This window comes from Arvicanthis niloticus, chromosome 8, assembly GCF_011762505.2.
Source record: "Arvicanthis niloticus isolate mArvNil1 chromosome 8, mArvNil1.pat.X, whole genome shotgun sequence".
Lineage (NCBI taxonomy): Eukaryota > Metazoa > Chordata > Mammalia > Rodentia > Muridae > Arvicanthis > Arvicanthis niloticus.
The window spans coordinates 60,481,196-60,508,531 of record NC_047665.1 but is presented as its reverse complement, the minus strand read 5'-3'; the positions used below and the strand labels follow the sequence as shown (position 1 = coordinate 60,508,531).

The following is a 27,336-nucleotide window of genomic DNA, read 5'->3' as shown; positions in this document are numbered from 1 at the left end:
GTTCTCCAGAGAGTAATCTGGATTGCAGGGAGTTATTTTATTTAAATTGGTGCTATGAATAAATGTTTGTTTACACCACTATCATAATATAATTTAATGCCATTTAAATGTGCTGAAGTATCTTCATTCCAGTAACTGCTACCCTTTGAAAATGGGCTGTTTGAGTATTGTTTCTCTCCCACTTGGCAGACACCAGATGCAGTGATTAATAAAGGTCATTATGCTACTTAGTCACGGAGAGCTTTTCATGACGATTACCTGAACATCTGCTGGCTTCATCACTGCAGTTTCCGGAAACATTAACAGATTATAGATGCTGGGTTTTAAAACTACGGCATAGATTAGTGTAAAGTATTTCTTAAGAATGTTTAAGTGTTTCTTGAAAATTTTTAAATGAAGGCCCTTATCTTTCTGAAATGTGCATAATCCAAAATGTCAGTGAAGCAGTCTTTTGGAGTAGTGGTTCTGACAGTCCCTGCTTCCTGCTGCTGACCTCTCTCTCTCTCTCTCAGTGTTTGGGTGTGTCTGTGAACACACCTAGTGGGCAACGGCATTCTTATGTGTTCTGATAGCCACAAGAAACCGGAATTTGGAAATGGGAAGTTTGGAGTTTGACTGAAGAAGTAAAGGCTATACACCATAGTGTAGCCAATTCCTGTGCACTGAAGAGTTCTCTGTGGACGGAGAAGACCGAGTGCTGATCGGGTAGAGACCTAGAGAAAAGTGTTCATGGCTTTCCCTGCCTGAGAAGATGCTTGGTGTCATGAGTATGAGCATGGTGTGGAGTGTTGGAATTGCATGTAGATGCAAGGAACCTAACGTCTCAGTGAATAGCTCAAACTGTAAAGGTTATTGGACTCAGTAGGGCTGATACAGTAGGGTGTGGGCTAGCTGCTGTGTTTACATGCTTAGGTCTAAAAGTCATCAGAAGAAAACGGAAACACAAACAAACAAAACCATCTAGACTGGTCTAAGGAAAGGAAGTGCTTTTTCTTAAACCACCCACTGCACTGTGCAAAGGTGCCGAGAAACAATGGCCTATTATTCTTATTTTAATTTTTAAATTTTGCAAGATTTTTGTCAAAAGGCTATGGGTTCTTATTAGTAGAGAAGATGATGTGACTCTGAGACAGGAATCTGCAGTGTTTGACAATTCAGGCACACACTGACGAAGTGTCTGTCACCCGACACCGGCCACAGTTAAAGACGGGAATGGTCTTTGCTGTCATTGTGTGTTATGGGTAAGAGAACAAATTGGTAAACTTTAATTTTTTTAAATTTTAGCTTATTTATTGTGTGTGTCTGTGTGTCTGTGTGCGAGTGCAGGTGTGCATGCACCACAGTGAGCGTGTGGAGATTAGAGGATCCTTGTTTAGGAGTTGGCTCCTTCCTTCCACCTTGCTTAGGCAGGACCCTTCTTGTTCTGCAGTCCCTCTGGTACTCCAGGCTAGCTGGCTGGTCCTTGAGTTTCTGGCCAGTTCTCCATCTCTCTCATCTCTCTATAGGAGTGCTGGGATAGCAGATGCTTGCCACTGCATATGGCTTTTTACATGGGTTCTAGGGGTCAAACTCAAGTCATCAGGTTTGTGTGGCAAGCACCCTCACTTGCTGAGCCATCTCCCTAGCTTCTGTTTTTTTTTTTTTTGTTTGTTTGTTTTTTTTTTTTTTGTTTTTTTTTGTATTTATTTATTTCATCTGGATTCCGACTTTTAGCCTGTGGCTCAGCGTTGTAAAGAGGTCTTCTTCTGTGCATACAGCACTGAGCCCCTCCCCGAGTCCTGTGTCAGTCACTCCATTCTACAGAGGCTGCCCCTAGGAGAGATGTTTATGTTCTGTAGCATGCCCCACAGTGAGGGAAAGTAATGCAGACGGACATTCCCGGAGAAGTAACTGTGCACAGCTTTGAGAAATTGAACAGTCGTAAAGCTATACGGATAGTGTGATTCTTCACATGCCTTCATATGAGTGTGTTTATGTGTTATGCAGGTGTGACTATGATATAGCTGTATGTCTGCTTGGAATGTAGAAAGGAGAAGAAACTTTAAAAATACCTTTAATATTGGGGAGTAGGATTGAGAAAGGAAGAAATGAAAGGAATAAGATTGTACTTTATTTTTAAGTTAAAAAAATTTGAGATTATAATTTGTTTAAACTATTTTTCTCTTTCCTTTCTTTCCTCCAAGTCCTCCCTATAACCTCCCTCTTTGCTTCTCTCTGTAGACCTAATCGCTATTGCATGTATATAAATATGCCTGTATTTTCCCAACTAGAGATTGTTCAGTCCATCTAATGCTACCTGTATGTATGTTTTTAGGGCTGACTGTTTGGCACTGGACAACCAGCTGGTGTGCTCTTCCCTGGGGAGGAGCATCTTCTGTTTCCAGCTTTCCTCAGTTGCCTATGGTTGTTTGTGTACGCTTGAGGCCTCATGGGCTTTTCTCCATGCAGTCTGGCATGTTCATTGATGCCATTTTTTGTTCAGCTCACAGTCGTGTTGGTCAGACTTTAGGGGTATGGCTTTTGGCAGGACTAGGAGTCACAAGTCTTGCAGCCAACGCCCTGATCCTTTAGCTCTTACAGTCTTTTCTTCCCCAACCATACCCTTAGGTAAGAGAGTCTTTTGTAGCTGTATCCATTGGGCTTGACTCTGCAACTCTGCATATCGATTGCCTGTGATTTTCAGGAGTGGTTTTCATTTGTTGCAAAGAGAAGTTTCTTTGGCTCGTGTGTGTGTGTGTGTGTGTGTGTGTGTGTCCTATACTTACCTATTGGTATGAGAACAAATGTGTATATTTTGTTGTTAGGGATTATGACTTCACTAACAATGCATAGTTAGCTAGTACCATTCATGGTCTCCATCTTGTTGAGCAGGTCTTTAGTCCAATCAGAGAGCTGTCGATTCTTCCAGGCATGCTGCCACAGGCATGCTGCCACAGGGCTGTCAGACATGACACTTTTCTAGATATATCTCCACATGACTCGACTGTCTTAAAAGCATGCATTAGCTGTCGGATTAGAGAGCTAAGCATTCTGCAGTGTGAGTTTTAGAAATATTTACTTATTTATTTGGGTGCACGTAGTCTGTGTATAGTGATCAAACAACATCTTGCTTAAGTTGGTTCCTTCTCTCCACCATGTGGACTCTGGGGATTGAGCTCAGGTCTTCAGGCTTGATAAGCAGCTTTACTTGCTGGGCCATGTTCCCTGGCTCCAGTGTGATTGTTGCCTTTAAAATATGGAATGCTTCATGGATTACATGCCATCCTTGGGCAGGGGCCATGCTAATCTTCTCTGTATGATTTCAGTTTTAGTATATGTGCTATCAAAATGCTCATCAGTGTGACTTTAATAATACCATATGCATGCTTAGTGCCTGAAGAGGTCAAAAGAGGGCTCTGGATCTCAAACTGGAGTGAAGGATGGTTATGAGCTCCTGAGTAGGTCCTGGGACTTGAACCTGGGTCCTCTGGAAGAACAGCCAGTGTTCTTACTTACTGAGCCATCTTTCTAGCCCCTACTGTAAGAATTCTTGATGAAATTATTTGAAATTTTATTTTAGCATCTTGCCACATAGAATATAATATTTTTCCTAGTAACTCAGTGCCTATAAAATATCCAGGTTCCTATACTGTGATCAAAGTAGATTTAGGTTAAGTAGCTTTTATTTGTTTTTATAGTTAAATTTTTCTGACTTAAAAAATATTTACTTTTATTGTTTTTAAATTATGTGTACGTGTCTGTGTCTCCGTGTGGGTATGTATACGTATATATGTATTGTAAACATAGTATATTTATATAGGTATATGCTTGTGTAAGTAAGTGCACGTGGGCGCGCGTGCACACACACACACAGACACACATACACACACACACACACACACACACACACACACACACACACACACACACACAGAGTCTGTGTTTTTAGATCGAGTACCTTCATTACCTGAACATTTTTGTTTGCTTTTTGAGACAATGTTTCTTGGTGTGTAGCCCTGGCTGTCCTGGAATTCATGCTGTAGACCAGGCTGGCTTCAAACTCACAGAGCTCTCAGCCTGCCTCTGCTCCTGAATACTGGGATTAAAGGCGTGCACCACCACTGAACAGCATTACTTGAACCTTTAACACTTTTCTATCACCCTACTGCAAAGTAACTGTTTTTTTTTTTTAACCAAATTTTGTTAATAGTCGAACTAAATATGTCATCTAGGTAATTATAAAACATCTCCTAATATTAGGCAAAATAATTTATGCTTAAATATAGTTTCTGTTCTTTGAATGTTGACCAACAAACAAACAAACACCCCTCTAAGAAATCAGTGCTCATACTTGCCCTGCTTTATAGCAGAAACAGAGACTGAGATTTTAGACTATAGTTAAGTATGATACTTTGAGTTTGGCTAGGATTAAATGACAGGGCTTATTTATAGCAAGTTAGCTGAAGTGAATCAGGACAGTGATTCTCAGGAGCATGGGTTGTGGGAGGAAGGGGCACACTGACTGGGACTTGACTTTTTACATCCAGGGTGGAGAGGGTGGTGCAGAGTGGTCACAGGGCCAGACTGTCAAGGATGCTGTAAAAGTGTCCAGATTCAGACATCCAGAAAACCAGGAGGAGTGAGCTCACTGTTCAGAGCATGCCCCTCTATTTCTTTTTTTATCTGCAAATGTTTTTTCCTTCAATTTTGAGGGATTTTCTCAGAATTAATGAAATGTTAAATTGCTAATAATTTTCTTTTATTACTTTAAGGTTTTGTTTCACTGTCTTTTTTCATAGTTTTGTTTAGAAATCCCCACCCACCCCTCACACCTATGTAGTGTAGCCGTCTTTTCTCTGGCTGCTTTTTAGGATTTCTTCTTGGCCCTTTAATTTGTGCAGATTTTTCTCCCCAAGTGTCTGGGGTTCTTAATATTGATGTAGTTGATATTTGTGTTGCCTTTTGAGGTTTCTGTCACTTCTTCAAAAACTGCATCTCCACTTGTCTTCCCTTTCTGGGGTCTAATAATAAGTTCACTGTATGGATAAGTGCGCTGTATGGATAAGTGCACTGTATGGATAAGTGTGCTGTATGTGTGACTAAGTGTGCTGTGTGTGTGTATAAGTGTGCTGTCTGTGTGTATAAGTGTGCTCTGTGTGTGTATAAGTGCACTGTATGGATAAGTGTCATGTATGTGTGTATAAGTGCACTGTATGGATAAGTGTGATGTATGTGTGACTAAGTGTGCTGTGTGTGTGTATAAGTGTGCTGTGTGTGTGTAGAAGTGTGCTGTATGGATAAGTGTGCTGTATGTGTGTATAAGTGCACTGTATGGATAAGTGTGCTGTGTGTGTGACTAAGTGTGCTGTATGTGTGTATAAGTGCGCTGTATGGATAAGTGTGCTGTATGGATAAGTGTGCTGTATGTGTGTATAAGTGCACTGTATGGATAAGTGTGATGTATGTGTGACTAAGTGTGTTGTGTGTGTGTAGAAGTGTGCTCTGTGTGTGTGTGTAGAAGTATGCTGTTTCCTAAGTCTCAAATGTCGCCTGTGCTCTCTGTCCCTTTCCTTTTTCTTCTTATATATATGTTTTCACATTTGTTGAAAGAGTTGATCTCTCCAGTTGCATCTAATTTGATGTCAACTTGAGTTTTTAATTCAGTGATTGTGCTGGACCCGGTTCTTAAACAAATCTCTTACCTGGTGTTGGTCTTCCTTCCCCACACTTCTCTTTTTCTTCCCTTTCCCCTCTCCTTTCTTGATTGACAGACAGCATCGATTTATGCTCTTCTGTGAGTGATGGATATAGCTGTAGTCTCATAGCATTGGTTTTTGAGTGAGTTATCTATTTTTCCTGGGATTCTTGTCTATATCACATCTCCTTCAATCTTGTACAAGGAAACATGGACATTCATGTTAGTGAGAGAAATGCTCTCTAAAGCCGTAGATTCCAGTGTTGGTTATTACTGACAAGTTATATGGGACACATCTACCGCATGATCTCTGAAGATTATACTTGTCAGTTATTGAATCTTTGTCTTGAAAAACAAAATTTTTCTTTGAATTCAACGAATGTTTGAATTCTATGGCCAGAATATGGTTGTAGGTTTATATAATATTGAGACAAATACAGACTGCATTCTCTGTGAAAGGAACACAGAGAGCTTACATGTACAGGTATGAAGGGAAAGGTGTTGAAATGACATTTGGGTTTAGCACTTGGGATGCTAACGCTATGGTGGATAGGTAATGAGGGGGCGCCTGGCGTTTATGAATTGTATGCAGTGATGCAATTGTGTTACCCCAATGTAAAAGTTTTCTCAATCTTCTTCGCATCCAAGAAAACATTAGTTAACTTCAGCAAGCCTGTGGTTGCAGCTAGCTATCCAGAATATAAAATTCCACCACCCCTATCCATAGGCAGTACTGTAAGGATTGGTCTTTAAACCACATTGTTGTTATACGTGTGGCAAAACTATGGCCGTGCTGCGGACAGTAATTGAGCACACAGCAGCAGCGTTTGCTTATTTTGAAGAGGGTGAGAATCACATCACAGGTTATGGTAGTGTCTGCTTACAGTTTTTCACCATACGCTTAAGGATGACTCATTCTGAGTCACTGGTTTAAATTCACTATCATTCAAAACTCTTTTATTCTCTTTTCCTTTTTCCAGGTTTCATTTCTCCTCAGTGAATAGATTCATTGTACAAAGTCTGACACTGCTGAACATAGATAGTCTTTGTTTCTTTTAATTGAGATATATATATATATATATATATGCCATGCTTCTGAGCACATTAAAAATCTTTACACACAATGTCTTGCATTTTGCTTTTGAGTCATGGCAGGGAGTGTAGTCTAGTAAGAGCTGGTAGTGTGTGAGAACAGTGAGACAGCAGACTCCTGCTAATTTCAATCGAGACAAGTCTCCTGTTAATCGAATGAGCGTGTAAGTACTGCATTATTTACTTTAGTGGAGATGTACATCCCTTACATAAGGACTGAACTAAATTTAATTGTAGCCGGTTAGTGTCTATTCTAGGAAGTACAGCCGGGCTGATTCTATCTCAGTTTAGTAAAATAATCATGCTAGCACAGCTATTTCAAAAACCATTTGATTAAGTAAAGTTCCAGAAAGGAATGTGAATACTTCTCAGACTGATGAGATCTGAATTAAGATCCTGGGTGTATAGACTTAACATGGTGTGGTGTAGATACCCAGTGACTTTTGTTAGGCTGCTTATAGACATTTAACAGATAGTTCATTGGTTAGGACTTGGCATCAGAAGGGTCAGAATTTGACCCTTTAGGAGCCATTTAATGTTGGGCCATTAACCTCTCAAGTCTGCTTTGACATGCTTGCAGCTGTACCTGTGTCCCCAGCTTGCGATGAGCCATTCTGTAACTTTATTGAGCACAAATTAGGTGTTAGGGTCCTACTTCAGGCACTTGTCAGACTAGAAATAAAGTGCTGCCCAGTAAGCAGTGAGTCTGGGCGAGCAGTTGATGACAGTCAGGGACACAGCAGAGTGGTGGCAAGTCCAGGATTAACTGTGAAGAGAAATGGGTGTCAGACAATGGCCACTGAAGAAGTTGCTGCTGGGTTAAAATTGGAAAAGTGGTTGGAGTTAGCCATAAGTGAATTTCCTGAGGAACCAAAGGTGACTGGATCTGTGGGGACCATCGTTCAGTAAAACCATAGGGAAGCAGATGGCCTCCAAAGTAAGTGGCCAAAGCAGGGCCGTGAAGGCAGGACTGTTTGGAAGGCGTGAGCTGCACGCAGAGCTGACCCGGGATTACCTTTGGACTGTTCATCTTCATTAAATTCTGTGGCCTGTGTAACAGTCTAGGAGTGGAAGATTAGAAGATAAATTCTTGAAAATACGAAGTTTGAGTATAGTAAAATGCTCAGTGATTGTCAGGAGCTTTTTTGGGGGGGAGGGAGTTATTGCTATAAAATTTATATGAGATAAATTTCATCCATTTGAAGTACAACTTGATGAATTTTGGTAATTTTATATAGTCATGCAATTACTATCACTTACTGATACAGAAAAATTTCATCAAGAATCCTAAACATTCTTGTTTTCTTGTCAATGTTCTCTGACAGCCTTGGGCACCAGCTGCTACATGTTCTGACACTGTAATTTTGTGTTCTCGACAATTCCTAGAAGTGGGCTTACACAGTGTGAGGGCCTTGGCTGGAGTTGGTCAGTCTACGTTATCAGTACTTCTCCTCTTCTGTGGAGTAGCATTCCAAAGTTTGAATCGACCGCAGTCTGCTTACCTGCTCACCAGCTAGCATTGACATTGACTGCCCCTGGTTTAGGACTGTATGAGCAGTCACACAATCTTTATACATACCTGCTTTCATTGCTTCGGGAAAAATACTTGCAACGAGATGCTGGGCCGTGTGGCAGAGTTTGCCATTAGCATCTCAGTTTCCTCTCTGTGTATTGTAGCTGGATCATTCTGTATTTCAGCACCACTGTTAGAGGTGCTCCTGGCTCTTCATCACCTGGTTCTGTCACTCCTTTTGACTTCATTTATGGACTGTCTCAGTGAAGTTTTGACTTTGTTTCCTTCTGATGAGTGAGTGATACTATCTTTGTATATTTCCTGGCTGTTCATATAGCTGTTTTTGTGATGTATTGTTCAAATACAGTTTTGCCCATTAAAAACACCAGACTGCTGCTTTTTAATATATAGATTTGTAAGAATTTTTATATGTTCTGAATAAAAATAAAACTTTTATCAGATGTCGTATATCTTCTAGTCTTTGGTTTGCTGTTTATTTTCTTTTTAGTATCTCTAAAAGGAGTTTTAATATTTTAGAAAGATTTATTTATATTTTATGTCTACATGCATGCTTTGCTTGCATGCAAATATATATGCACTGTGTGCTTGGTGCCCTTAGAGGCCAGAAGAGGACATAGAATCCTCTGGAACTGGAGTGACAGACAGTTGTCAGCCACTATGTGGTTCCTGGGAACCACACCCAGCTGCTCTACAAGAGCAGCAGCACTCTCAACCACAGAGCTATTTCTTTAGTCCATTTTTAATTTCAAAGTTTTCTATTTTTGTCATTTTTTATTACAATTTGTGCTTATTTTAGTTAGAAAAAAATTTGCCTAACTCAGAACCTTAAAGATAGAAGTTTGGTAATCTTTATTCTTATATATAGACTTGTGATTTACTGCGAGCTAATTTTTGCATGCTCTGAAAAGTAATGGCCAAGTTATTTTTCCCTAATAGAGATAACCTGTTTATTTCAGAACCATTTGTTTAAATGACTATCAGTTATTTGTGACCTTTAAGGGGATTGTTATCATTTGTAGCCATCTTGTGTTTCTCAGTCAGAATTTGAGCCTGACTGAAGAGCTCAGTTATACATGTGTAAGTCATTTTGTATTCTCACTGTAAGTGTGTATGTCAGGAGGCTATGGGGACAACCAAGGGAACTGCTCTTCAAGGACAATTGCAGCTGCCAAGTTATTTATTAGCAGGTAAAAGGATGGCACGGCAATGTCTTATATTTACAAGGGAAGAAAAGCACCAATAGCAGCATGTGGTTATCCTTAGGAAAGTACGTTAGTGTTATGGTAAGAGTAGTGGCTGGATGTGCTCATAGGCTAGAAGAATCAGAAGAGAATCTACAGCCAGTACTTATTTTTTGTGAGAAGGAACAATAAAGGAATATACACATGATAATAAAGTGGCTTTGGGAGCTGAGTTTGCATTTTAACGGATGTTATTGAAGGTGGAAGAGAAAGCTTATGACCATTAAGAAATGAAAAAATAAGAAGGGCTAGGGAGGTCACTCAGAATTCCTAGAACCTATATAAAAGCCTGTGTGATGTTATTTATGATCTCAGCCCTGGGGAGGTGGACAGAAGCTGACCTCTGGGGCTTGGAGGGTTTGTAAGTCCAAGGCCTAGGAGAGACCTTGTCTCAGAACGCAAGCTGGCAGGCTGCAAAAGTGACTCAGTGTGGGTAAGGTGCTGCCAAACCTGACAACTCAGGTTTGATCCCCAGAACTTGCATGATAGCAGAGAACCAATTATCTTCTGATGTCAATACAGACTGTGGCACAAGTGTACTCTGCCCCCCACCAAACTCATATACTCACATAATAAATAAATACCTTTTAAGAAATTTAAAAGTGATTTTATAAGGCTTTATTATTCCTTTATTAAAATAAAATGGTAGGAGATTTTCAGGCATAATAACATGAACTAACTAAATCATTTTTCTATTTTTCATACACACACATGTGCGCACACACACGTATACACACTTGATAGAGATAAAGTATGGATATGAAATTTAGATTTACACAGATCTTTACAGGCTAGAATCATGGACCATAATGAAAAAGTTTTAATTAAAAATGATACCATATCAGGTTCTACAATGAGATGGAGAAAATTAATAAAAGAACTGGGAAATTTGAATTAAGTTGGTGCTAATATATACGTAATTACCTTGCCAGCCAAGAACTGGAGAGCAAGGTGGTGCTTGTAGATACAGGAAAATCTCAGTACTGATCTCATTGTAGCCTCTTCTTGGGTATCACATGGACTTGGAGAGTCAGAGAGGACTGTCCTGAATGCCAGGGACACCATTCATGTGAGGTTGAGCTTTACAGACCAGTCCTTTAAACTCAACAACAACAACAACACACAAAACCAAGCCAAAACAACAAAACTCTTTTGCTCACTTAGATAACGACGCCATAGTCAATGTCATCAGATAATCATGACCTAGACTTTGGTAATAAGTACCTTGTATTTACAGAGCACTTAAGAACTTTCAGATGCTTCCATGACTCTGACTACATGTGAGCTTCACAGGAATTTTATAAGCTGGGCAAGATCATTATTTTATAATTAATAGGCAGCTGTAGCTTAATGAAGGTGAATTCTGGATTCCAACTGTCTGTATTCAGATCTTTGTCAACTGCTATGTGACATGTAGAAACTTGAGAGTGTATTCTTTCCCTCATGTGTGACTTAATAATAGTTGTGACTACAGTGTAGGGTTTTTAGTTAATACGTGATAGAATGCTTGAAAATACGCTTAGAGTATTATAGTATGCTTCAGACAGTACCTGGTGCACACTGGACAGTAAAGGTTCATTCACCTGACATATTTTTAAGCTGTGACTTGCCCAGGCTGCCATCAGTGTGCAGCTGGGAAGTTACTGAGAGTTTTGTTGGACTGGGTAAAAGCTAAATAGAAAATGGAGTTAAAAAATTAGTAGATAGATTAATTTTTCTGGAACAGAAATAATTTGGTAAATGAACCAGTCAGACTGCTGTGAAACTCTTGACTTTAGACTTTGGAAGAGCTGAAGCTTGCAAATGTTTACTGATACTCATGCATTCCATACATAATTCCACAGGAAAACCCTTTCTACAGCATGTGGTAATAGAAGATAACCACATTTTCCAAAAGATTTATAGTGTTTGATAGCATTTAAAGGAAATAACTGTAGTTTCTGTTGGCGTTCCTGTGACTTGCTATGTGCAAACATTGTGAGCTGCTGATTTCAGGAGCAAACGGGCCAGACTTCAGGCATGGCCTGTGAGAAAAGTCAATGACTATTGTTCATAATATTGAAATAGCAAAGACTGTTCACACTGGAATTTTGTTCAAGTTTTAAATAAGCTCCTTTTCAATTAAGTTTTGTCCCACATGATTGTATTATGTGTTTTGAGAATAGCCCCATTGCCTTTTATTGCTGATAAAATCTTATGGTAAGTACATTCCTTAGGGAAAGGACACATTTGTTGCTTTCTAAGCATCTTAAGGCCAGGCATCTTGCTTTCCATATAAGGGAGTTTGTGAAATTGTCAACTGTGAATCGTTACTTTATAAACTGAAAGGCAGACTAGATCGACTCTTAAAACAGTCCCTTAGAGGCTAGGAAGATGGCTCAGTTGGTATAAAACTTGCACTCCAAGCATGAGGACTTGTGTTCATATCTCCAGCACCCACAAATCTCAGTAAGTCAGAAAGACAGGCAGTAAGATGCTAGTTTGACATCCAGTCTAGTCAAATTGGTGAGCTCCAGGTTCAGTGAGAGACGTTGTCCCCCAAAAAATAAAGGGACAGTGACTGAGGAAGATACCGGATATCAATTTTTGGCATTCACAGGCACATGCATACATGCTTACATGTATGCACACAATCAAACACACACACACACACACACACACACACACACACACACACACAGAGTTAAAATAGTTACAATAACCTACTATTAACAAAGATAATAATATTTGTTTGTAAGCAAGTTTATTAAAGGTTTTTTGTATATATTAATTCCTTGCCAGCCTTGAAAAGCAGTGTTTTGTTTTTTGTTTGTTTGTTTTTTGTTTGTTTGTTGCTTTTTTTGGGCAAAACTCTGGTTGATTGGCAAGATCAGTACCATGTACAAAGTAGTTTAAAGGAAAAATCTTCTCAACATTCTAAAGGCACTTACTAAAACCTAGTAAGTGAAATTTCCAAAGACATCTGCTTCAGAACAACTCTGATTTGGTTAGGTTAGGTAAATTGACCAGGAGCTTTTACAGTGTGATCAGTTACCTGGCTTATATATACTTAAGTTTAAATTCTGGAACCAGCACTTGATAACATAGTTCATGGTCCTGTCAACATTTGTGTGACCTTTAAATCTTCCATTTTTTAACCGAGGTGATCAAGTTCATTTCTCTGGGCCTTCTCTTCTGTTCACCTATTGAAAAGATGTGATGTAGACACTTAGTCTCATTTTTAACCTCTGTTTAGTACATCCATATTCCTTCCCGAGTGGCCTGGTGGAAGAGGAACTATTGCTTGTTGGGTTTTTTTTTTTTTTTTTTTTTTTTTTTTTGGATCACAGAAGAAAAGTCGTAGTCACAGTCTTGGTCATCGTGTCTACCTCTTCATTTACATGTTTGGTTTTTATAGAGCAGTAGAGCAAGCCAGCACTGAGGTGGCTGTCAGCGAAGCAGCTGACCATCTGCAGAGGGCTCTGCATTTTCGTCACATTGTGACTTCTGCCATTATTGTACAGCTTTGTCACATGTTGCTTTGTAGGTAAGCAACTTTGCTGTTAGCTCTATTAAGGAACAGTATTTACAGTCTCAGTTCCCTCAGGAGATTGTGATCTTTTGGAGGGGCTGTGTTTTAAATCCATATTTGTATTTATGGTAGTTAGATACAGCAATAATTGGTCCTCATAATATTTGAATTACTAAACAATGTTTGGGAAAGTTTAACCCACTCATTCCCCAAGTGCAGGCTCATCTTTTGTATTCTTCACTGGCTTTTGGTTTGCTTATATGACGGGCTGCTAGTGACTGTCCATGGAATTCTTAGGTATTCATAGAGATAGGACAGGATTATTTTGATTACTGTAGTTGGCTTCTTTCCTTCCTTCCTTCCTTCCTTCCTTCCTTCCTTCCTTCCTTCCTTCCTCCCTCCTCCCCTCCCTCCCTCCCTTTCTTCCTTCCTCCCTTCCTCCCTTCTTCACTTCCTTCCTCTCTTTCTCTCTTTCTTTCTCTCTCTCAAGTTGTTTTATAGCTTTCTAGATAAAGCCTCATTATAAAATTGAGTAAGTTTATCTTTTTATTCAGCATAATTGTTAAAATGCTTAAATATGTAAAAATTTTTAAAAAATAAAAATTACAATGGCAATGTAATATTTTTATATTTTATTTTTAGGTGTTTAGTATACATGTGTGTTATATGCTTGTATGCATATACATGTGCGTGCGCTCGCGTGTGTGCATGTATGTGTGCGTGCATGCATGTGTGTGTGTGTGTGTGTGCACGTGTGCGCACACAAGCATGCACCATATACTAATGTTAATGTCAGGTGTCCTCCATCACACTACACTGTTTTTGTTTGTTTTTCCTTTTTCTTTGAGACAGTGAAGCCAATCTCACACTGGATTGCTGATTTGGCTAGAATGGCTGACCAATAAGCTTCAGGGATTCTCCTGTCTCTTCTCCTGGTCCCAAGTACACATCTGTTGTTCCCAACTTTTACACACATAGCAAGCCAAGCACTTTACCTCCTGAGCCGTGTCTCCAGCCCTGTATTTCTGAACTCTTTGTATTTCTAAAGCCATGCCTTGTAATTCATGCGTGTTAGGAGTTCAGGAAAGTACAGCACTGTGGGGCAAGGGTCGAATGTCTTGGCTCTTTTCAAGAGTATTGTTGGTACGCACGAGCAGCTCTGTGTACCGGCTGGGATGTTTGTGCTGCCATTTTGTTTTATACAGTATGTTGATGATTTATTGTAGGTGCTGGAGAAATTCGATTTCATATAAAAATTTTGAAACAAAATTCTGGGGAGATTCATGATTTATGACTTGTATAAATTGATTCTAGAGAGGTTGTGCTGTATTTCCTTAGTAAAGACTTTAGTCAGAATTACTTCAGTGGGGCTGGGGAGATAAACTCAGAGTATTTATTCTTTCTGTGGACTTGGATTTGGTTACAGCATCCACACAGCGACTTGCAACTGTCTCTAACCTGAGTTCCCAGGGGATCTCATGACATTCTCTGATATCTATGGGTACCAGGCATGTGGAGCATGGAACATGGACATATGTGTAGGCAAGACACTCATGCACATAAAATAAATATATCTATTTTTTTAATTACTGAGGCTAATGCATTTTTTGTTTTGTTTAGTTTTTGTTGGTAATCCTCATCCCCACCCCCACCCCCACCCCCACCCCCACCCCCACCCCCACCCCCACTGCCTTCTCCACAGCCTTCTATGCTGTAATAGAGTCAAGAAAAACAAAGCTACATTGACAGGAACTAGCTGGGCAGTGAGGCTGACTCACTAGGTCAGTGATTTGGTTTTCTATTCACAATGTCTTAGGAAAATAGCCATTGTTACACACTGTCTTTAGAAGCTGCAGTACAGTTGGAATTGATAAATGTAAAATCTTCAGATATCAAGGATTCGATAAGCACCAAAGATCCTCATCTCTGAAGAGTTAGCTGAAGGAAAGGAATTGACAGACTTGAGAAAACCAGCAAGGGGAGTAGAAGATGCAGAAAAACTGTTCAGCTGAGGAGTGAGTTTAAGGCCAGAGAAAAAGACACATAGAGCTAAGGGGTCAAGTAACAGGCTGCCCCCCCTCAGACTTTCCTACCCACAAGCCACTGCCGCAGGGAGCAGCACAGCCCAGTCTTGCCAAGCATCTTCTTCAGGAGTCCAGGGCTTTGTCCTTCCCTGCCAGTGAGGCTATGTTTCCAGCTGCTGTGGGCAGGCTTCCTCTCACTGCCTGGTCTAAGCTCAATGGTGGCATAATGCATTGAACTATCATACAACTAGATAAATTGTAGCTATCTTAATAGTTACTTTTCAGAATTTGTCTCAGGATTAAAGCACTGGCAACTTTATTTCCTACCCTGCTGGTACCCAACAAAAATTCCAACAAGAGGGCCTGTGAGATGGCTCAGCTGGGAAAAGTGCTTGCTACCAAGCCTGCTGGTCTGAGTCCAATCCCCAGGACCTGCAAGGTAGAAGAAGAGAACTAACTCCCACAGGTTATCATCCTCTGTTGTCCACAGTCCCACTGTGATAAGTGGGCACATGCATATACATAAGTGGGATTTTAAAAAGCTACAGTGCCAAAATGAGGACTTGTTACATTGAAGATACAGTAGAAATCCTCTGCCATTCACTGTTATCAGATTGCTGGGTTTTGATGGCATTATGCTCCAGTGTTGGGGATTGGGTCTAATACCTGGATTCAGTAGGGAATCAGCATGTCCAAATGCTGAACGTCCTTGTCCCAGTTGGTTTTTGCTTGATCAGTAAAGATGTCAGAGGCTAATGGTCAGGCAAAGGGAGATGGGGGTGGGATCTTTAGGATTTCTCAGGCTAGGAACTGGGAAGAAGGGAGACAGAGAATCACCATGATTCAGGGGAGAAGGATGAGACATGGGAGCTGCAGGAGAGAAAGCCAACCAACCATGCGAGAATTCGGGTGGGTGGCCACTGGCTACTTCCTGGACTGGGATAGGGTAGCAGGGGAAGGTTTAGGAATGCCCAGCCTTTGAGGTAGCCAAGGCATTTTAAAAATTAGCTGGTGTGTGTGTCTCTGTGTGTATGTCTGTGTATGCGTGTGTGTGTGTGTCTCTGTGTGTATGTCTGTGTATGCGTGTGTGTGTGTGTGTGTGTGTGTGTGTCTGTGTCTGTGTCTGTGTCTGTGTCTGTGTCTGTGTCTGTGTCTTTTATTCTCCAATCCAGATAGCTCCTGGGCAGGTGCATGCATGTGATCCTCCAGGAGCCAAAGCCATTGTAGCCCAAACTCACTGCTACACTCCAGTTTGAACCAGGGACCAATACTTACACATTTCAAAGCATGGCAATGCAGTTCTTTCTTCATATTTAGCTGGCACTAGGCAGTTTGTTTCAGTTTTGGTGTAGTTTGTTTTTTACATTACCATTTTTAAAAGAATAGAAAAATAGAATGTTTGTTTGAAAGTAAGTTTTCCAAACTGTCTGAAATTGCTTCCTTTTGGAGTAAGCAGTCTACGAATCACCTTACATACCTTTTATCTTGTATCTGTAGCTTGAGTGGTGGTACATGCCTTTGATCCCAGTACTGAGAGGCTAAGGCAGGAGGATCATGAGTTCAAGAGCAGCCTGGCCTATATATAGCAATGAGTTCGGTCAGCACGGCTATGTTGTGAGACCTGGCTCAGATACCACCAGCAATACCCTGCAAACACACTCTGCCCCAGCTGCATTGGTTTTTGTTAGTCCTTACAGGATCATTGTGTTGACTATACCATACATGTTTATCTTCTGAATGTCCTAGCTGTAGGAAGGGAGGAAATGTAGTAGATTCAATAGCATCTTCCCATAATTGTGAAAATTAATTGTAAAGTTAGTTGATTCACTGTCAATCAATAGTATAGCTTTTTTTTTTTTAGGAATGGTTACTTTGTACATTAGGTGATTATGTGTCAGTTTTGCAACTTTTTGTTAACTTTTGTGTTTATCCTAAAACCCATAACTTAAAAAATAATAGAAAGGCATAGTTGCTGTCCCAAAAATAATATGTGTAAGTTGTTCTTGCCATCTTTAAAACACCAGTAGTTCCATTTTGCATAAATGACTGACACTTTGTGAGATTAGAAGGCTATTGGAATTAGAATACAACTGTAAAGACAGACAGGTGAAAAGGCTGGACACGAGAGGACATTTCTGTAACCTAGCATTCGGGAGCTGAGGCAGGAGGATTGAGTTTCATATTTGTTTCTAAGGAGAGTATTGTAAAGACCAGTGCCTTTGGAATATCTGTAATAAGATAGTGTGGCATACACAAGCAAATGCAAGGTGGTTTCAAACATGGCGTTGAAGCGGACAGCCTGGATTTCAGTCCTGCGCCCTAGCTTAATTCCAGTATGACCTGAATTGTTTAATCTTGCCACATCAGTCTCCTCGTGTGAAAAGTAGACTTAATCATAAGCCTACCATAACAGTTGTTGTGGAAAGTGAGCTCATGTGTGTTAAATGCCTACCTAGTGCAATGTCTTTTGGGTAGTAATATCTCAGTAGACAGCTCGTGGAACATCCACAAATAAGGAGTTGTTGCAGACTGCTCTTGCACCACCTATTAGACAATCGTCCTGCTGGAAAAGCAGTCAAGGTATAATCTGACTTTGTCAGCAACAGTAGGCGAGGCAAAGGGAGTGAAGTGACTCATCCCTTGTCTTGGGTGTATCATAAACACTGTCTGTTGGCAACATGTCATTCACCTCTGCACTCAATGGTGGGAATTGCATTCATATTCAACAGTTAGTAATTATGTTTCTCATGAGTAGGAATGGTGTTTAAATATTATTACATCATTCCGTTTCCTTTTTCTCTGAGTCATTGTATGAAGTGGGGGAGTTACTAGTCTAATTTTGAGGCTTCTGAGAGTCAGTTGCGATTCAATTTAGTCTTAAGAAGTAAGGGACAAATTATCCTCCATTGGCTGATTGAAGACATAGCATTTGGTTTACAAAAGGTTCCTTCTTTTGGCTTCTCTTAGATGAACTGATCCACTGGGTGACTAAACAGTTAGGCACTCCAAGTGTTCCTATGGGGCAGATACCTTCCTCAGCAGGGAGGAGAAAGAGCATAGAGAGTGCATTTGGAGACAGAGTGACAAAGGTGAGCCAGCCAGCCTTGCTCTGATGCTTTAGAGCCTTGACTTTAAACATCATCTTCCCTGAAAGGTGGAGAGAGGGGGGTGTGGGAGAAGGTACAGGTGTTGCCCTACCTGAAGACTTTTCTCTGGGCCTGAAGGATGACAGAAACCTTGGAGCGCACAAAGCCTTATGGTAGAGAGAGTGAGACTGAGAAGTCCTGTGTGGGAGCAAGGCATGGAGGAAGTAGGTGGAGCATAAATATAGCAGACAGGGCACAGGTACCCATCTTTCCCCGGTGCTCTACCTGCCTTCTGATGGGTATGAATAATCAGAAGTGCTGCTTTAAAAAAAAACAGATGAGACTGGCTGTGTCTAAACTTTTGAATCCATAGAAATGTAAGTGCCAGCTACAAGCAGAATTTTAAAATGGAGTAAATACGTAAGAAAAAGCAGAAATACACATTTGTTAGTGGAACATATGTATGAGACGTAATAGATTCCAAAGTCCAGCATGGAGGCCTTTTGTTCACAGAGGTAACAGACATGTAAGCAAATGCCAGTAAAATTCTGTAGTTACCAGATACAGAAATCTGGAGGTCAAAAGCACTAGCCAGTTATCTTTAGGACAACAGGCAGTGTAAAGCAGAGTAGCCGATAGTTTGAGGGGGAGGGATTTTCTCTTATGAGTCCTTGTCAGCAATTGTTTTTTAGACTTTAAGAAATTATTTTGTTTCTTCCTAGATACTAGCAAGCAAGTTATAGAAGCATTTTCAGGAATTGTTAAAGCTAACATTTTTATAGAAGTGTTGAATATCTACCTGATGCTAGGTGCTTTATGTTTAGGGTATTGGCCATTGTACCCTGTTCTCACTAATCTTAAGCATGCGTGCTTAAAGACAACTCATCTGGTACAAACTGTTAATCTTTTTATTCATATCACACAGAGAGTTGTGGGGACTGGGTAAGGCTGTCTGAAACAGCAGTTGAGGGCTGATTGGAAAGAAATTTTTTTGAGCAATAATGTGATAAATATTAAAGAAGCAGAAGCTGCAGCCTGCTTGTTGCCCTTAGGGCCCTGGCCGTGCTGCCGAGCTCACTGCTGGGGAAGCGGGGAAACAGTGGGCCCCTGGCCTCCGCCATCTGCTTGCCTTTAGCATCCGAACTCCTAATGGAAATTTGTTTGAAGATATGCATTCTGTAAATTTAATGAAAAATATTTAAAACCATTTAAATCATGACATAATGGGAATGTGGATAATAATATTGGCAGTAATGTAAATATTTTGAATGCAGTGGTAAAGCATTTACTGATAATTAAAAGATAGTATTAAAGCATTTAGGCTTATTTCTTTGGTGTGCTTTCATTCTATGAGCTATTGCATATTAACCTAGAGGGCTGTGGAATGTGGATGGAAACATGTAGCTGTCTGGGAGGACGCCTAGTGTTCTGAAGAGGTAGGGTTTATGACACCCACCTTTTCATATAGCCAGCCTTCCCTGGCTTTCCTGCCTTTCCCATGGTTACTCGTACTATTTTTATAATTCCAACTTTGATTAGAATCTTTTGTTGTTGTTCCAAAGTGAACATAACAGAGTGTGGAAAGCCAAGTGACTTTTAAAGAGGACCGTATGAGCTGAGGAAGAAAGGAGGAGAGAAGAGCTTTTCCTGAGGTGGCACATGTCTTGGAGACATTGTGTCATGTGGAGCTGATGGTCCAGAGATGGGGAGGTGGGACCTGCACTGGCAGGCTTTAGACAGTAGATACGCACTACCGCCAGTGTGTACTAGCAGGTAGAAAGAGTCAAGTGCAGCATTTTTAAAGGATGCCTCTGGTTTATTCGAACTGAAAAGAGAACATAAAATATGCGGGGTCGTGGGTTTGACTCTGCAGTGAAGACCCACACTGAGCTCTAGCTCCTAGCACCCACACTGGGCAGCTCACAAGCTGCTCCAGCTCTAGGGGGACCTGACACTGTCTTTGGACTCTGTGGACATGTGTTTGTTTACACAAACACACGCATAAATCAAAATAATAATAAAATATGTATGTGTACAAAACATGACACTTTTGTATACTATAGAGATTTTAGTATTATTAGTTGCTTGTAAGAGGAGACTTCAGTTTGTAATGAGTTTTGTATGTGTGCACATTAAGGTTTATTTTGGATACCAACAATGTATTCTGAATATTAATAGGCAACACAGTTTTGTGTAGCCACAGTAATGGTGTCTTCTTAGATACTGTGGTGAAGTACGTAGAGGAGATATTCTAATTTTATAGGTGTCAAGGTCACATGGGGTAGCTTTCTCATAGCCAATCCTGGCTATTTACTTTGAGAGAAAAGATTTGAGAGGATGGTTTTCAGCTGACATTCATTCTAAAGCCAAGAAAAAAAAAAAAGCCAGGTTTTCAGAACTAAGTCTTTTAATTAGGAGAGATGACAGAGGTTCTGGTTAGTCAACAAAATGATGGAGTGGGTATTAGGTCTATCTTGTAACTACTGACATAAATTGGTATAGTTATGCTCTAATTGTATTTTGAGAGAAAAGTTTTATTTTCACAGGAAGGGTGATATGTAGGAGGAGCTAAGGTGGGAGGAGTAAGGAGAGGAAGAGGAGAGGAGGAGCTAGGAGATGAGAGAGAGAGAGAGAGAGAGAGAGAGAGAGAGAGAGAGAGAGAGAGAGAGAGAGAGAGAAATGTTTGCTTGTCTCCGCCAGTCAAAGATAGTTGGTATATCTAGGTTGGGTATTGGGTTACACTTCTGATTGTATGGGCATCTTGTTATTGAGCATTACCAAACTTATAAAGCCCTTGAATAACATTAAAAAAATTGTATAAAAGCAAACAGGAGGAGGGGGAATGAGATAGGGGTTTTTTAGGGAGGGGATATGGGGAAAGGGGATGGCACCTGAAATATAAATAAAATATCCAATAAAAAACAAAAAATTAAAATTTATGCTAAAATATAAAATATACTTGAAAAATATTTCTTTTTCAATTTAATTTGTGTGTGCTCATGTGCGTGTGTGCATGTGTGCGCGAGTGCACGCACACGCACGTTCCATGACAACTCTTGTTGAAAGTCCTAAGAATGTGGCTAATTTGGCCTGTAAGAGTGGCGTGTGAGTTCACTTGTGTAATGCCCCTGTTTGCTGTGAGATGGAATGTTGGGTGTAGGCCGCTGTGGCTCCTAGTTGGGATTCATCATTCAGTCTGAAAGGCATGTTTTTTTCTCTCAACAAATATCATCTTTGTTTGAGTATCCATAGTCCAAGTAACCACAGTGAGGCCTTCTTCCATTTGGAAAAAGAAAGAGTGCGTCTCAAGCTTCTTTTCTTGAGCCTGTTTCACAGTTTAAGTAGAGCCGTGCCAGTCTTTTCTTTCTGTCAGCTGCAGAATGTCTGAGGTACCACCTAACCCTCTCACTCAGTAGTGAGACCTTGGAGTAGATAGTGTTCTATGAGGACTGAGACCGCTGCCACCTTTCAAGGCCAGCCTGATTATCTAACCAAGGGTAACGTGCTTTAAAGTTGATTCTGTTTTCTATGCTTACTGCTTACTTACCTAAGTATTCACAAGGAAAAGACAATCTGCTCTCAATGTTTTATGGGATTGGATTTGAAATTTAGAAATGTAATGTGTGTTTTTAAAGAATGTAGTTCAAGTAGATACTTATTCTTAAAAGTTTGGCGGGATTTAAACGATTTAGACATCAAATTATGTCAGATTTTAAAATGCTTCTGAAAAATACTGTAGTTGTCATTTTCTTCCATAACTTTGTGCCTACAGATATTTTTCCGTAAACTTGAGTATTAAACTACTATATTAGTAAAGTAAGGGGGCTGTTTAAAATAGTCATTTCTCATCTTTCTCCATGGTCTTATTATTAAGAGCAGGGACTTCTTGACATACATCTTTTTAACAGGATTGCTGAATTGTACTTAAATCATGTAATATTTTGGCAATGATTTTTTTTTCCAGAGAAACTTATTTTTAAGGATTTCTGATGAAAGTGGAACATTGAGTTATAGTGTAAATAGTGTGATAGCAGCCTGTTTGAATGTTTATTTTCTGATGGCACGTGTATAAGCACTGGGGAGCAGTGGTGGCATTGAACAGTTGTTGCCCAAACTTCTGCATACTTGGACAGAGACTAGGTGGCTTTTGGTATTTTTGTGTTTGTTTTGTTTTTTTGTGATCATAGTTTTAGGGTAAATTATTCTCACAATGGAGGTTCTAAATAAACAATCTAGTGTGTTCTGAAGGCTTATCAACTAAACCAAGAGAGCAGGAAACACATTGTAAGCAGATTTACTATGGTCTAGATGATTCCATGAATGTGAGTTACGGATGTCTGTAAATTCAGCAGTAGAAAAACTAGGATTTCCTTATTGTCTCTTAAAAGAAGCATATTTGGCTATAATTTACAAGGTTAGTTGAGCCTTTAATCTACTTTCTTTCTAGAATACATTCATTAATGCTAATAAAATTTTCTCTTCAGAGAGAGACACAAGGATAGAACATTTATAAGGGAGTTCTTAAAGCTTACTTATTTGCTGGAGTAAACTGTTTTTCATCTATTCCAGAATGATTGCTATTAGACAGTTGGGTGTTCCTGGTAGTTCTTTAGACTGGTAGTGATCTGAGTAAAGGTCCATAGAGAGCGGCTTGCCCACATTTTCCTGGATTATTGACATTGCAGTTCCCACCCACATTGTTTCGTCTTCTTTCTTTTACTCTTTAAAACTATTTCCTCTTATGTTAGAAATCTGTTTGCACTCCTAGGAGTGGTGGGGGAATAAAGGCCCCCTGTAAAAGTTACCCTAGGAAAACATGTCCGTTGGTTTGGACGGAGGTGTTTAGCAGCTCTGGCTACAATCCAGGAGCTTAGTAGGTCTTCAGCTTCCCAGCTTGAATTTAATTTCTGTGCACTCGCTTTCTTCCTCTGCAGTAGAGGCATGAGTGTATTGCTTCAAAGCTGAGTGGCAGAGGGGAAATGGGATAGTGTGCATTTTTTTTCTCAGACTTTCCTGTGTACGAGTTCACTGTAAACATCTGATGAACAACTAGTGTGTGGTTATTCTGTAGGCCCATTCTACGTACTTACTGTTCACACCTGCACTGAAAGAGTGCTTATTCATGTTTCATACTCTGAGAAATTCGAAACACTCCCCACTCACACCCCATGAAGGAGTGTCTCCTGAAGTGGACACAGGTGAGGATGGCTTGCTAAAGCAGGCCCGTGAAAGGACAAGTGATAAAGGATTCTCTATGAAGGGCTCACTAACCACATGTGTATTGGCTCGCCTTACATTGCTTACCTGAGCTCCGTTTATCATGACTCCGTAGAGACAAGCACACCAGGACCCTGCTGGTGGTGCTCTAGTGGCTTCTTGTGGCTTCCGCAGGTGGACTGATTGGCAGAGTGATGTCAGCTGATACATACTCACGCAGAGTTTTGCTAAGACAAACTCACCTGCTGAGGCAAGATAAGTGGCCAGGCAAGACCCGCGGAGGACAACGTGATGTTTGTATACGTGGACTGTGACAGGGTCCTGTTGGCATAGCTAGGTTTCAAGTCTTTGCTGATCTTCACTTCATTGAGAGAGGCACAGCAGAGAACTTTTGGTCGCTCCCACTGACTCGTGCCAATTCTGCTGAGACCTGGCTCTTTCTGCTGGGTCGTGCCACCACTGTTAATTCGTGTTTTCTCTCCCAACACTACTGAACTGGATGCTGGTATATTCTTGAAGTGTTCGCTAGTGAGCTGCTGCTGCTGACTCCTGTGAACTGAACTGCTGGTTTCCTGACAAAGCAGATGGGGTTTGCTCCAAGGAAAAATTTCTAAATAGGTCCACTTGCGCTGTATTCTAATGACCTTTCTTTCCCACCACCTCTGGTGGGCAGTGGCTGGAGGAGATCAGAAAGCATTTAAGAATGGTTATTAAAATTAGGGTTGAGAAAAAGTTAAGCTTACAGCCCACTTTGCTGTTTTTTAAACTAATAAAAGTAACTTGTACTTGTTCACTGACCTAAGTGCCTGGAGGTGGAATGCTGGGTAAAGGGTATGTATGTCTTTGTAAGACTTCTGATGTTACTGTCGGACGACTCTCCAGGAACCTTTGGTACTTTTGTATGCTTAGTCATAGCATTCTGAGCTGCAGATGACCTGTCTCTAGTGGTACAGTCAGCACGTTGGTTGTTGTTCAGTCTAAGTGGATGCAAAGTGATTTTTATTTTACAGCTTTTTAAAAACAACTTTTATTTTTGTAATATCAAGGCTGATTTTCTTCTCTGTATTTTAGTTTGTTTTGTTCATTTAGATTTTAATTTTATGTTCCTGAGTGTGTTGCCTGCATGTATATATGAGCACCATGTGTGTGCCTGATGCTCAGGGAGGTCAGAAGAGGGGGTTGGATCTCCTGAAACTGGAGTTACAGATTGTTGAGCAAGGATGTTCATGCTGGGAACTGAACCCAGGTTCTCTGCAAGACCAGCAAGTGCTCCTAACCACTAGGCCATCTCTTCAACCCCACGAATTTAGATTTTGGGGGGTGTGGGGTAGAACTGTGCACCAATGTAATGGTGCAGCAGTGTATAATACCTGCCTTGGAAACAGTTGGTTGACTCTTCAGTTGGAATAACCATTCTGAGTCAACTTGACTGATTTGTTCTGTTTCCTTCCGTGTGCTAGAGAGCATGCCATAACAGTGCTTCCCACTCCTTCAGTTTTAAAGGATTGCGTTTCTGCTGGGGTGAGCGAGGGTTTGGTTCAGGGTCAGGCGCTCACCTCTGCACACACAGCCCTTCCGCATTCCCTATATTTAACTTCACTCCTATCTCCCCAATAAATCCCTGTCTTCAGGGTGTGTTAGTCAGTTCTCCTATCACTGTGAGAAAATGCCCCTGATAAACAATTTCAGTCTGGTTTGTATCTCAGTCTCTGCTTGGCTGGCTCCACTGTTGTGGATGTGTGGCAAGGTAGAACATCATGGCTGATGTTGGAGCAGAGAGAGAAAAGCACGCCTAGGGGCTGTTAACTCCTCAGGGGATTAATCCCTGGGTGAGGTTAATGTCCTCACTATCCATTCACCTCACTGTATGCTCAGCTAGGGACCAAGCTCTCAGCTGTCTCTGATGGACAATTCATAGCCAAACGGTGGTGAGAGGGGCTTCAAGAGTCCCTAAATTGTCATGGGAATGGGATTTGAGGGCAAAGTAGATATGTGTGTTCCGTCTATGTCCTTCTGTGTGTTTGGAGTCATTTTTATGAAGCAGTGGTTAAAGAGGCGTGCTGTCCAGTCAGGATTGTCTGTCTTGATCTTGATCTTTACTTTTCACTAGCTTTGTCATTGAGCTGTCTGTCTGACATTGCTAAACCTCATGTATGATGGTTATGATTGCTGCAGGGTTAAGAATGACACTTGTCCCTCAGTGCTGTGAGCATTTGTGGCAAGGCCTGTTAGAGAACTCGGTGTAGCGCTTTGCTGTCTGCCAACACTCAGCACACTGGAGCTGCTTTGTTATTTTTGGTCTTGCGAGTTTCTTGTTCCTAATGTTTGCCCATGCCCTGGCTTTATCTCCTTGATTGGTTATGCCTTTTCCACATTCTCTGATTTGGATTTGACATTTATTTTTATTGTGATCCTTGGAATCTATTTCTCTCCCCTCCGTCTGTCCGTCCGTCCATCCATCCATCCGTCCGTCCGTCATCTGTCCACCTACTTATCTTTTCCTGTGAACACAGATCAAAGCCAGCATGTGGAGAAAGGTGTTTATTTGGCTTATATTTTCATGTCACAGTCCATCAGTGAGGGAGGTGAGGGCAGGAACTGAAGCAGAGACCAGGGAGGAGTGCTGCTTACTGGCTTTCTCTCTGAAGCTAGTTCAGCTTGCTTTTTTTTTTTTTTTTTTTTTTCCTGATGCAAAATATTTATTCCACGTTAGTTATTTTATGCAGTAGTTTTTCCCCTCAACAGACTTGTGGTAACCACATCTTTTAAATCTGTAAATAATGTTATCAAAATAATCTAAATCTTTGAAATCGCACAAAAATTCATATTTTACAATCCACCCTGAATATCAAGGCTGCAAGAATAACATTTCCTATATCCAAATATTTTATAGCTGTACCCAAAAAAAGAAAAAAAAAACCCAGAAAACCAAAAACAACCACATATGCTTGGTTAAGGGCTAAGTTACCCCAGCAGCCAAAAATAAAATAAAATAAAATAAAATAAAATAAAATAAAATATCCAGATCATTAGCATTAATTTAATACAATTATAACTTCAGTAGTCACTTTGTCATTGACAGTGATTGCTTGAGCATAGGGGTGAGTGCCCAAGGGCTGGTAGTAGAAGCTGCTGAGCAGAGCAGCATCTCTCCCTGCATCTTTGCCCTGACACAGCTTGCTTTCTTATACAACTCAGGACCACCTGTCTAGGGGCAGCACTGCCCATAGTGGGCTGGTCCCTCCAGTATCAATCATTAATTAAGAAATTGCTGCAGAGATATGTGAACTGATCAGATGGAGACTTTTCTCAATGAGATTTCCTCTTTAGGTTATCTGTAGTTCGTGCCAAGTTGACAAGACAACAACCACCACCACCACCCAATTGGCATACTCCCCAACTTGTTTTGGGTCAGAATGTTTTATCACAGCCATAGAGAGCAAACTAGGACAACTCATATATGTCTTATTTTTAGGCAAACATAAAATAATGTTTCCCGTGGTCCTTTCACCATCCTTAGTGTTATTTACCCTTTCTTCCTCTCTCTCTTCCCCTTCATTGCCCTGCTTCCCACTTCCCAGTTAAATCCTTAGGTATTTAAAAACCTAAAGAGCTTATTATTTCAGTTTCTCCTTCCTAGTCTATCAAATTTTTAATTCAAAGTATAACTAACTGCAAGGCCTTTCTATGCTTGACCCAGCTCCTAAGTTAATGACATGGAGACCTTTTAGTAATTATGAAAGCCTAGGCTTTATAACTTAGGCTTGTTCCCAACTAACTCTTAATTTAAATTAACCTTTTATACTAATCTACTTTCTGCCACGTGGTTTGCTACCTCGCCTCAGTCCCAGCACCTGATTCTTTCTCCATATCTTGCTAGCAAATTTTCTCGCCTCTGAGTCTCGCCAGAGTTTCTGTCTCTGCTGGATGCCCCGCCTATCCTTTGCCTAACTAACT

At 40.6% G+C, this 27,336-nt stretch overlaps 1 protein-coding gene and 1 non-coding gene across 3 annotated transcripts in view; one reads left to right on the top strand and one right to left on the bottom strand.

Annotated features, from left to right (window-relative positions):
- Positions 1–27,336, top strand: part of Usp6nl (USP6 N-terminal like) — a 128,071-nt gene that overhangs the window by 45,234 nt on the left and 55,501 nt on the right. The window contains exon 1 of one of the 2 annotated variants that reach the window (XM_076939451.1): positions 21,526–21,659. The exons of the other annotated variant lie outside the window; for it this stretch is intronic. Coding sequence (XP_076795566.1) covers positions 21,605–21,659 — 55 coding nt within the window. The 5' untranslated portion in view covers positions 21,526–21,604. Of the gene's footprint in view, positions 1–21,525; positions 21,660–27,336 lie in introns of those variants that run through there. 2 annotated transcript variants of the gene reach the window in all.
- LOC117714486 (U6 spliceosomal RNA) lies at positions 3,230–3,333 on the bottom strand. The gene has a single exon (XR_004607560.1). It is a non-coding gene; the product is annotated as a U6 spliceosomal RNA (small nuclear RNA).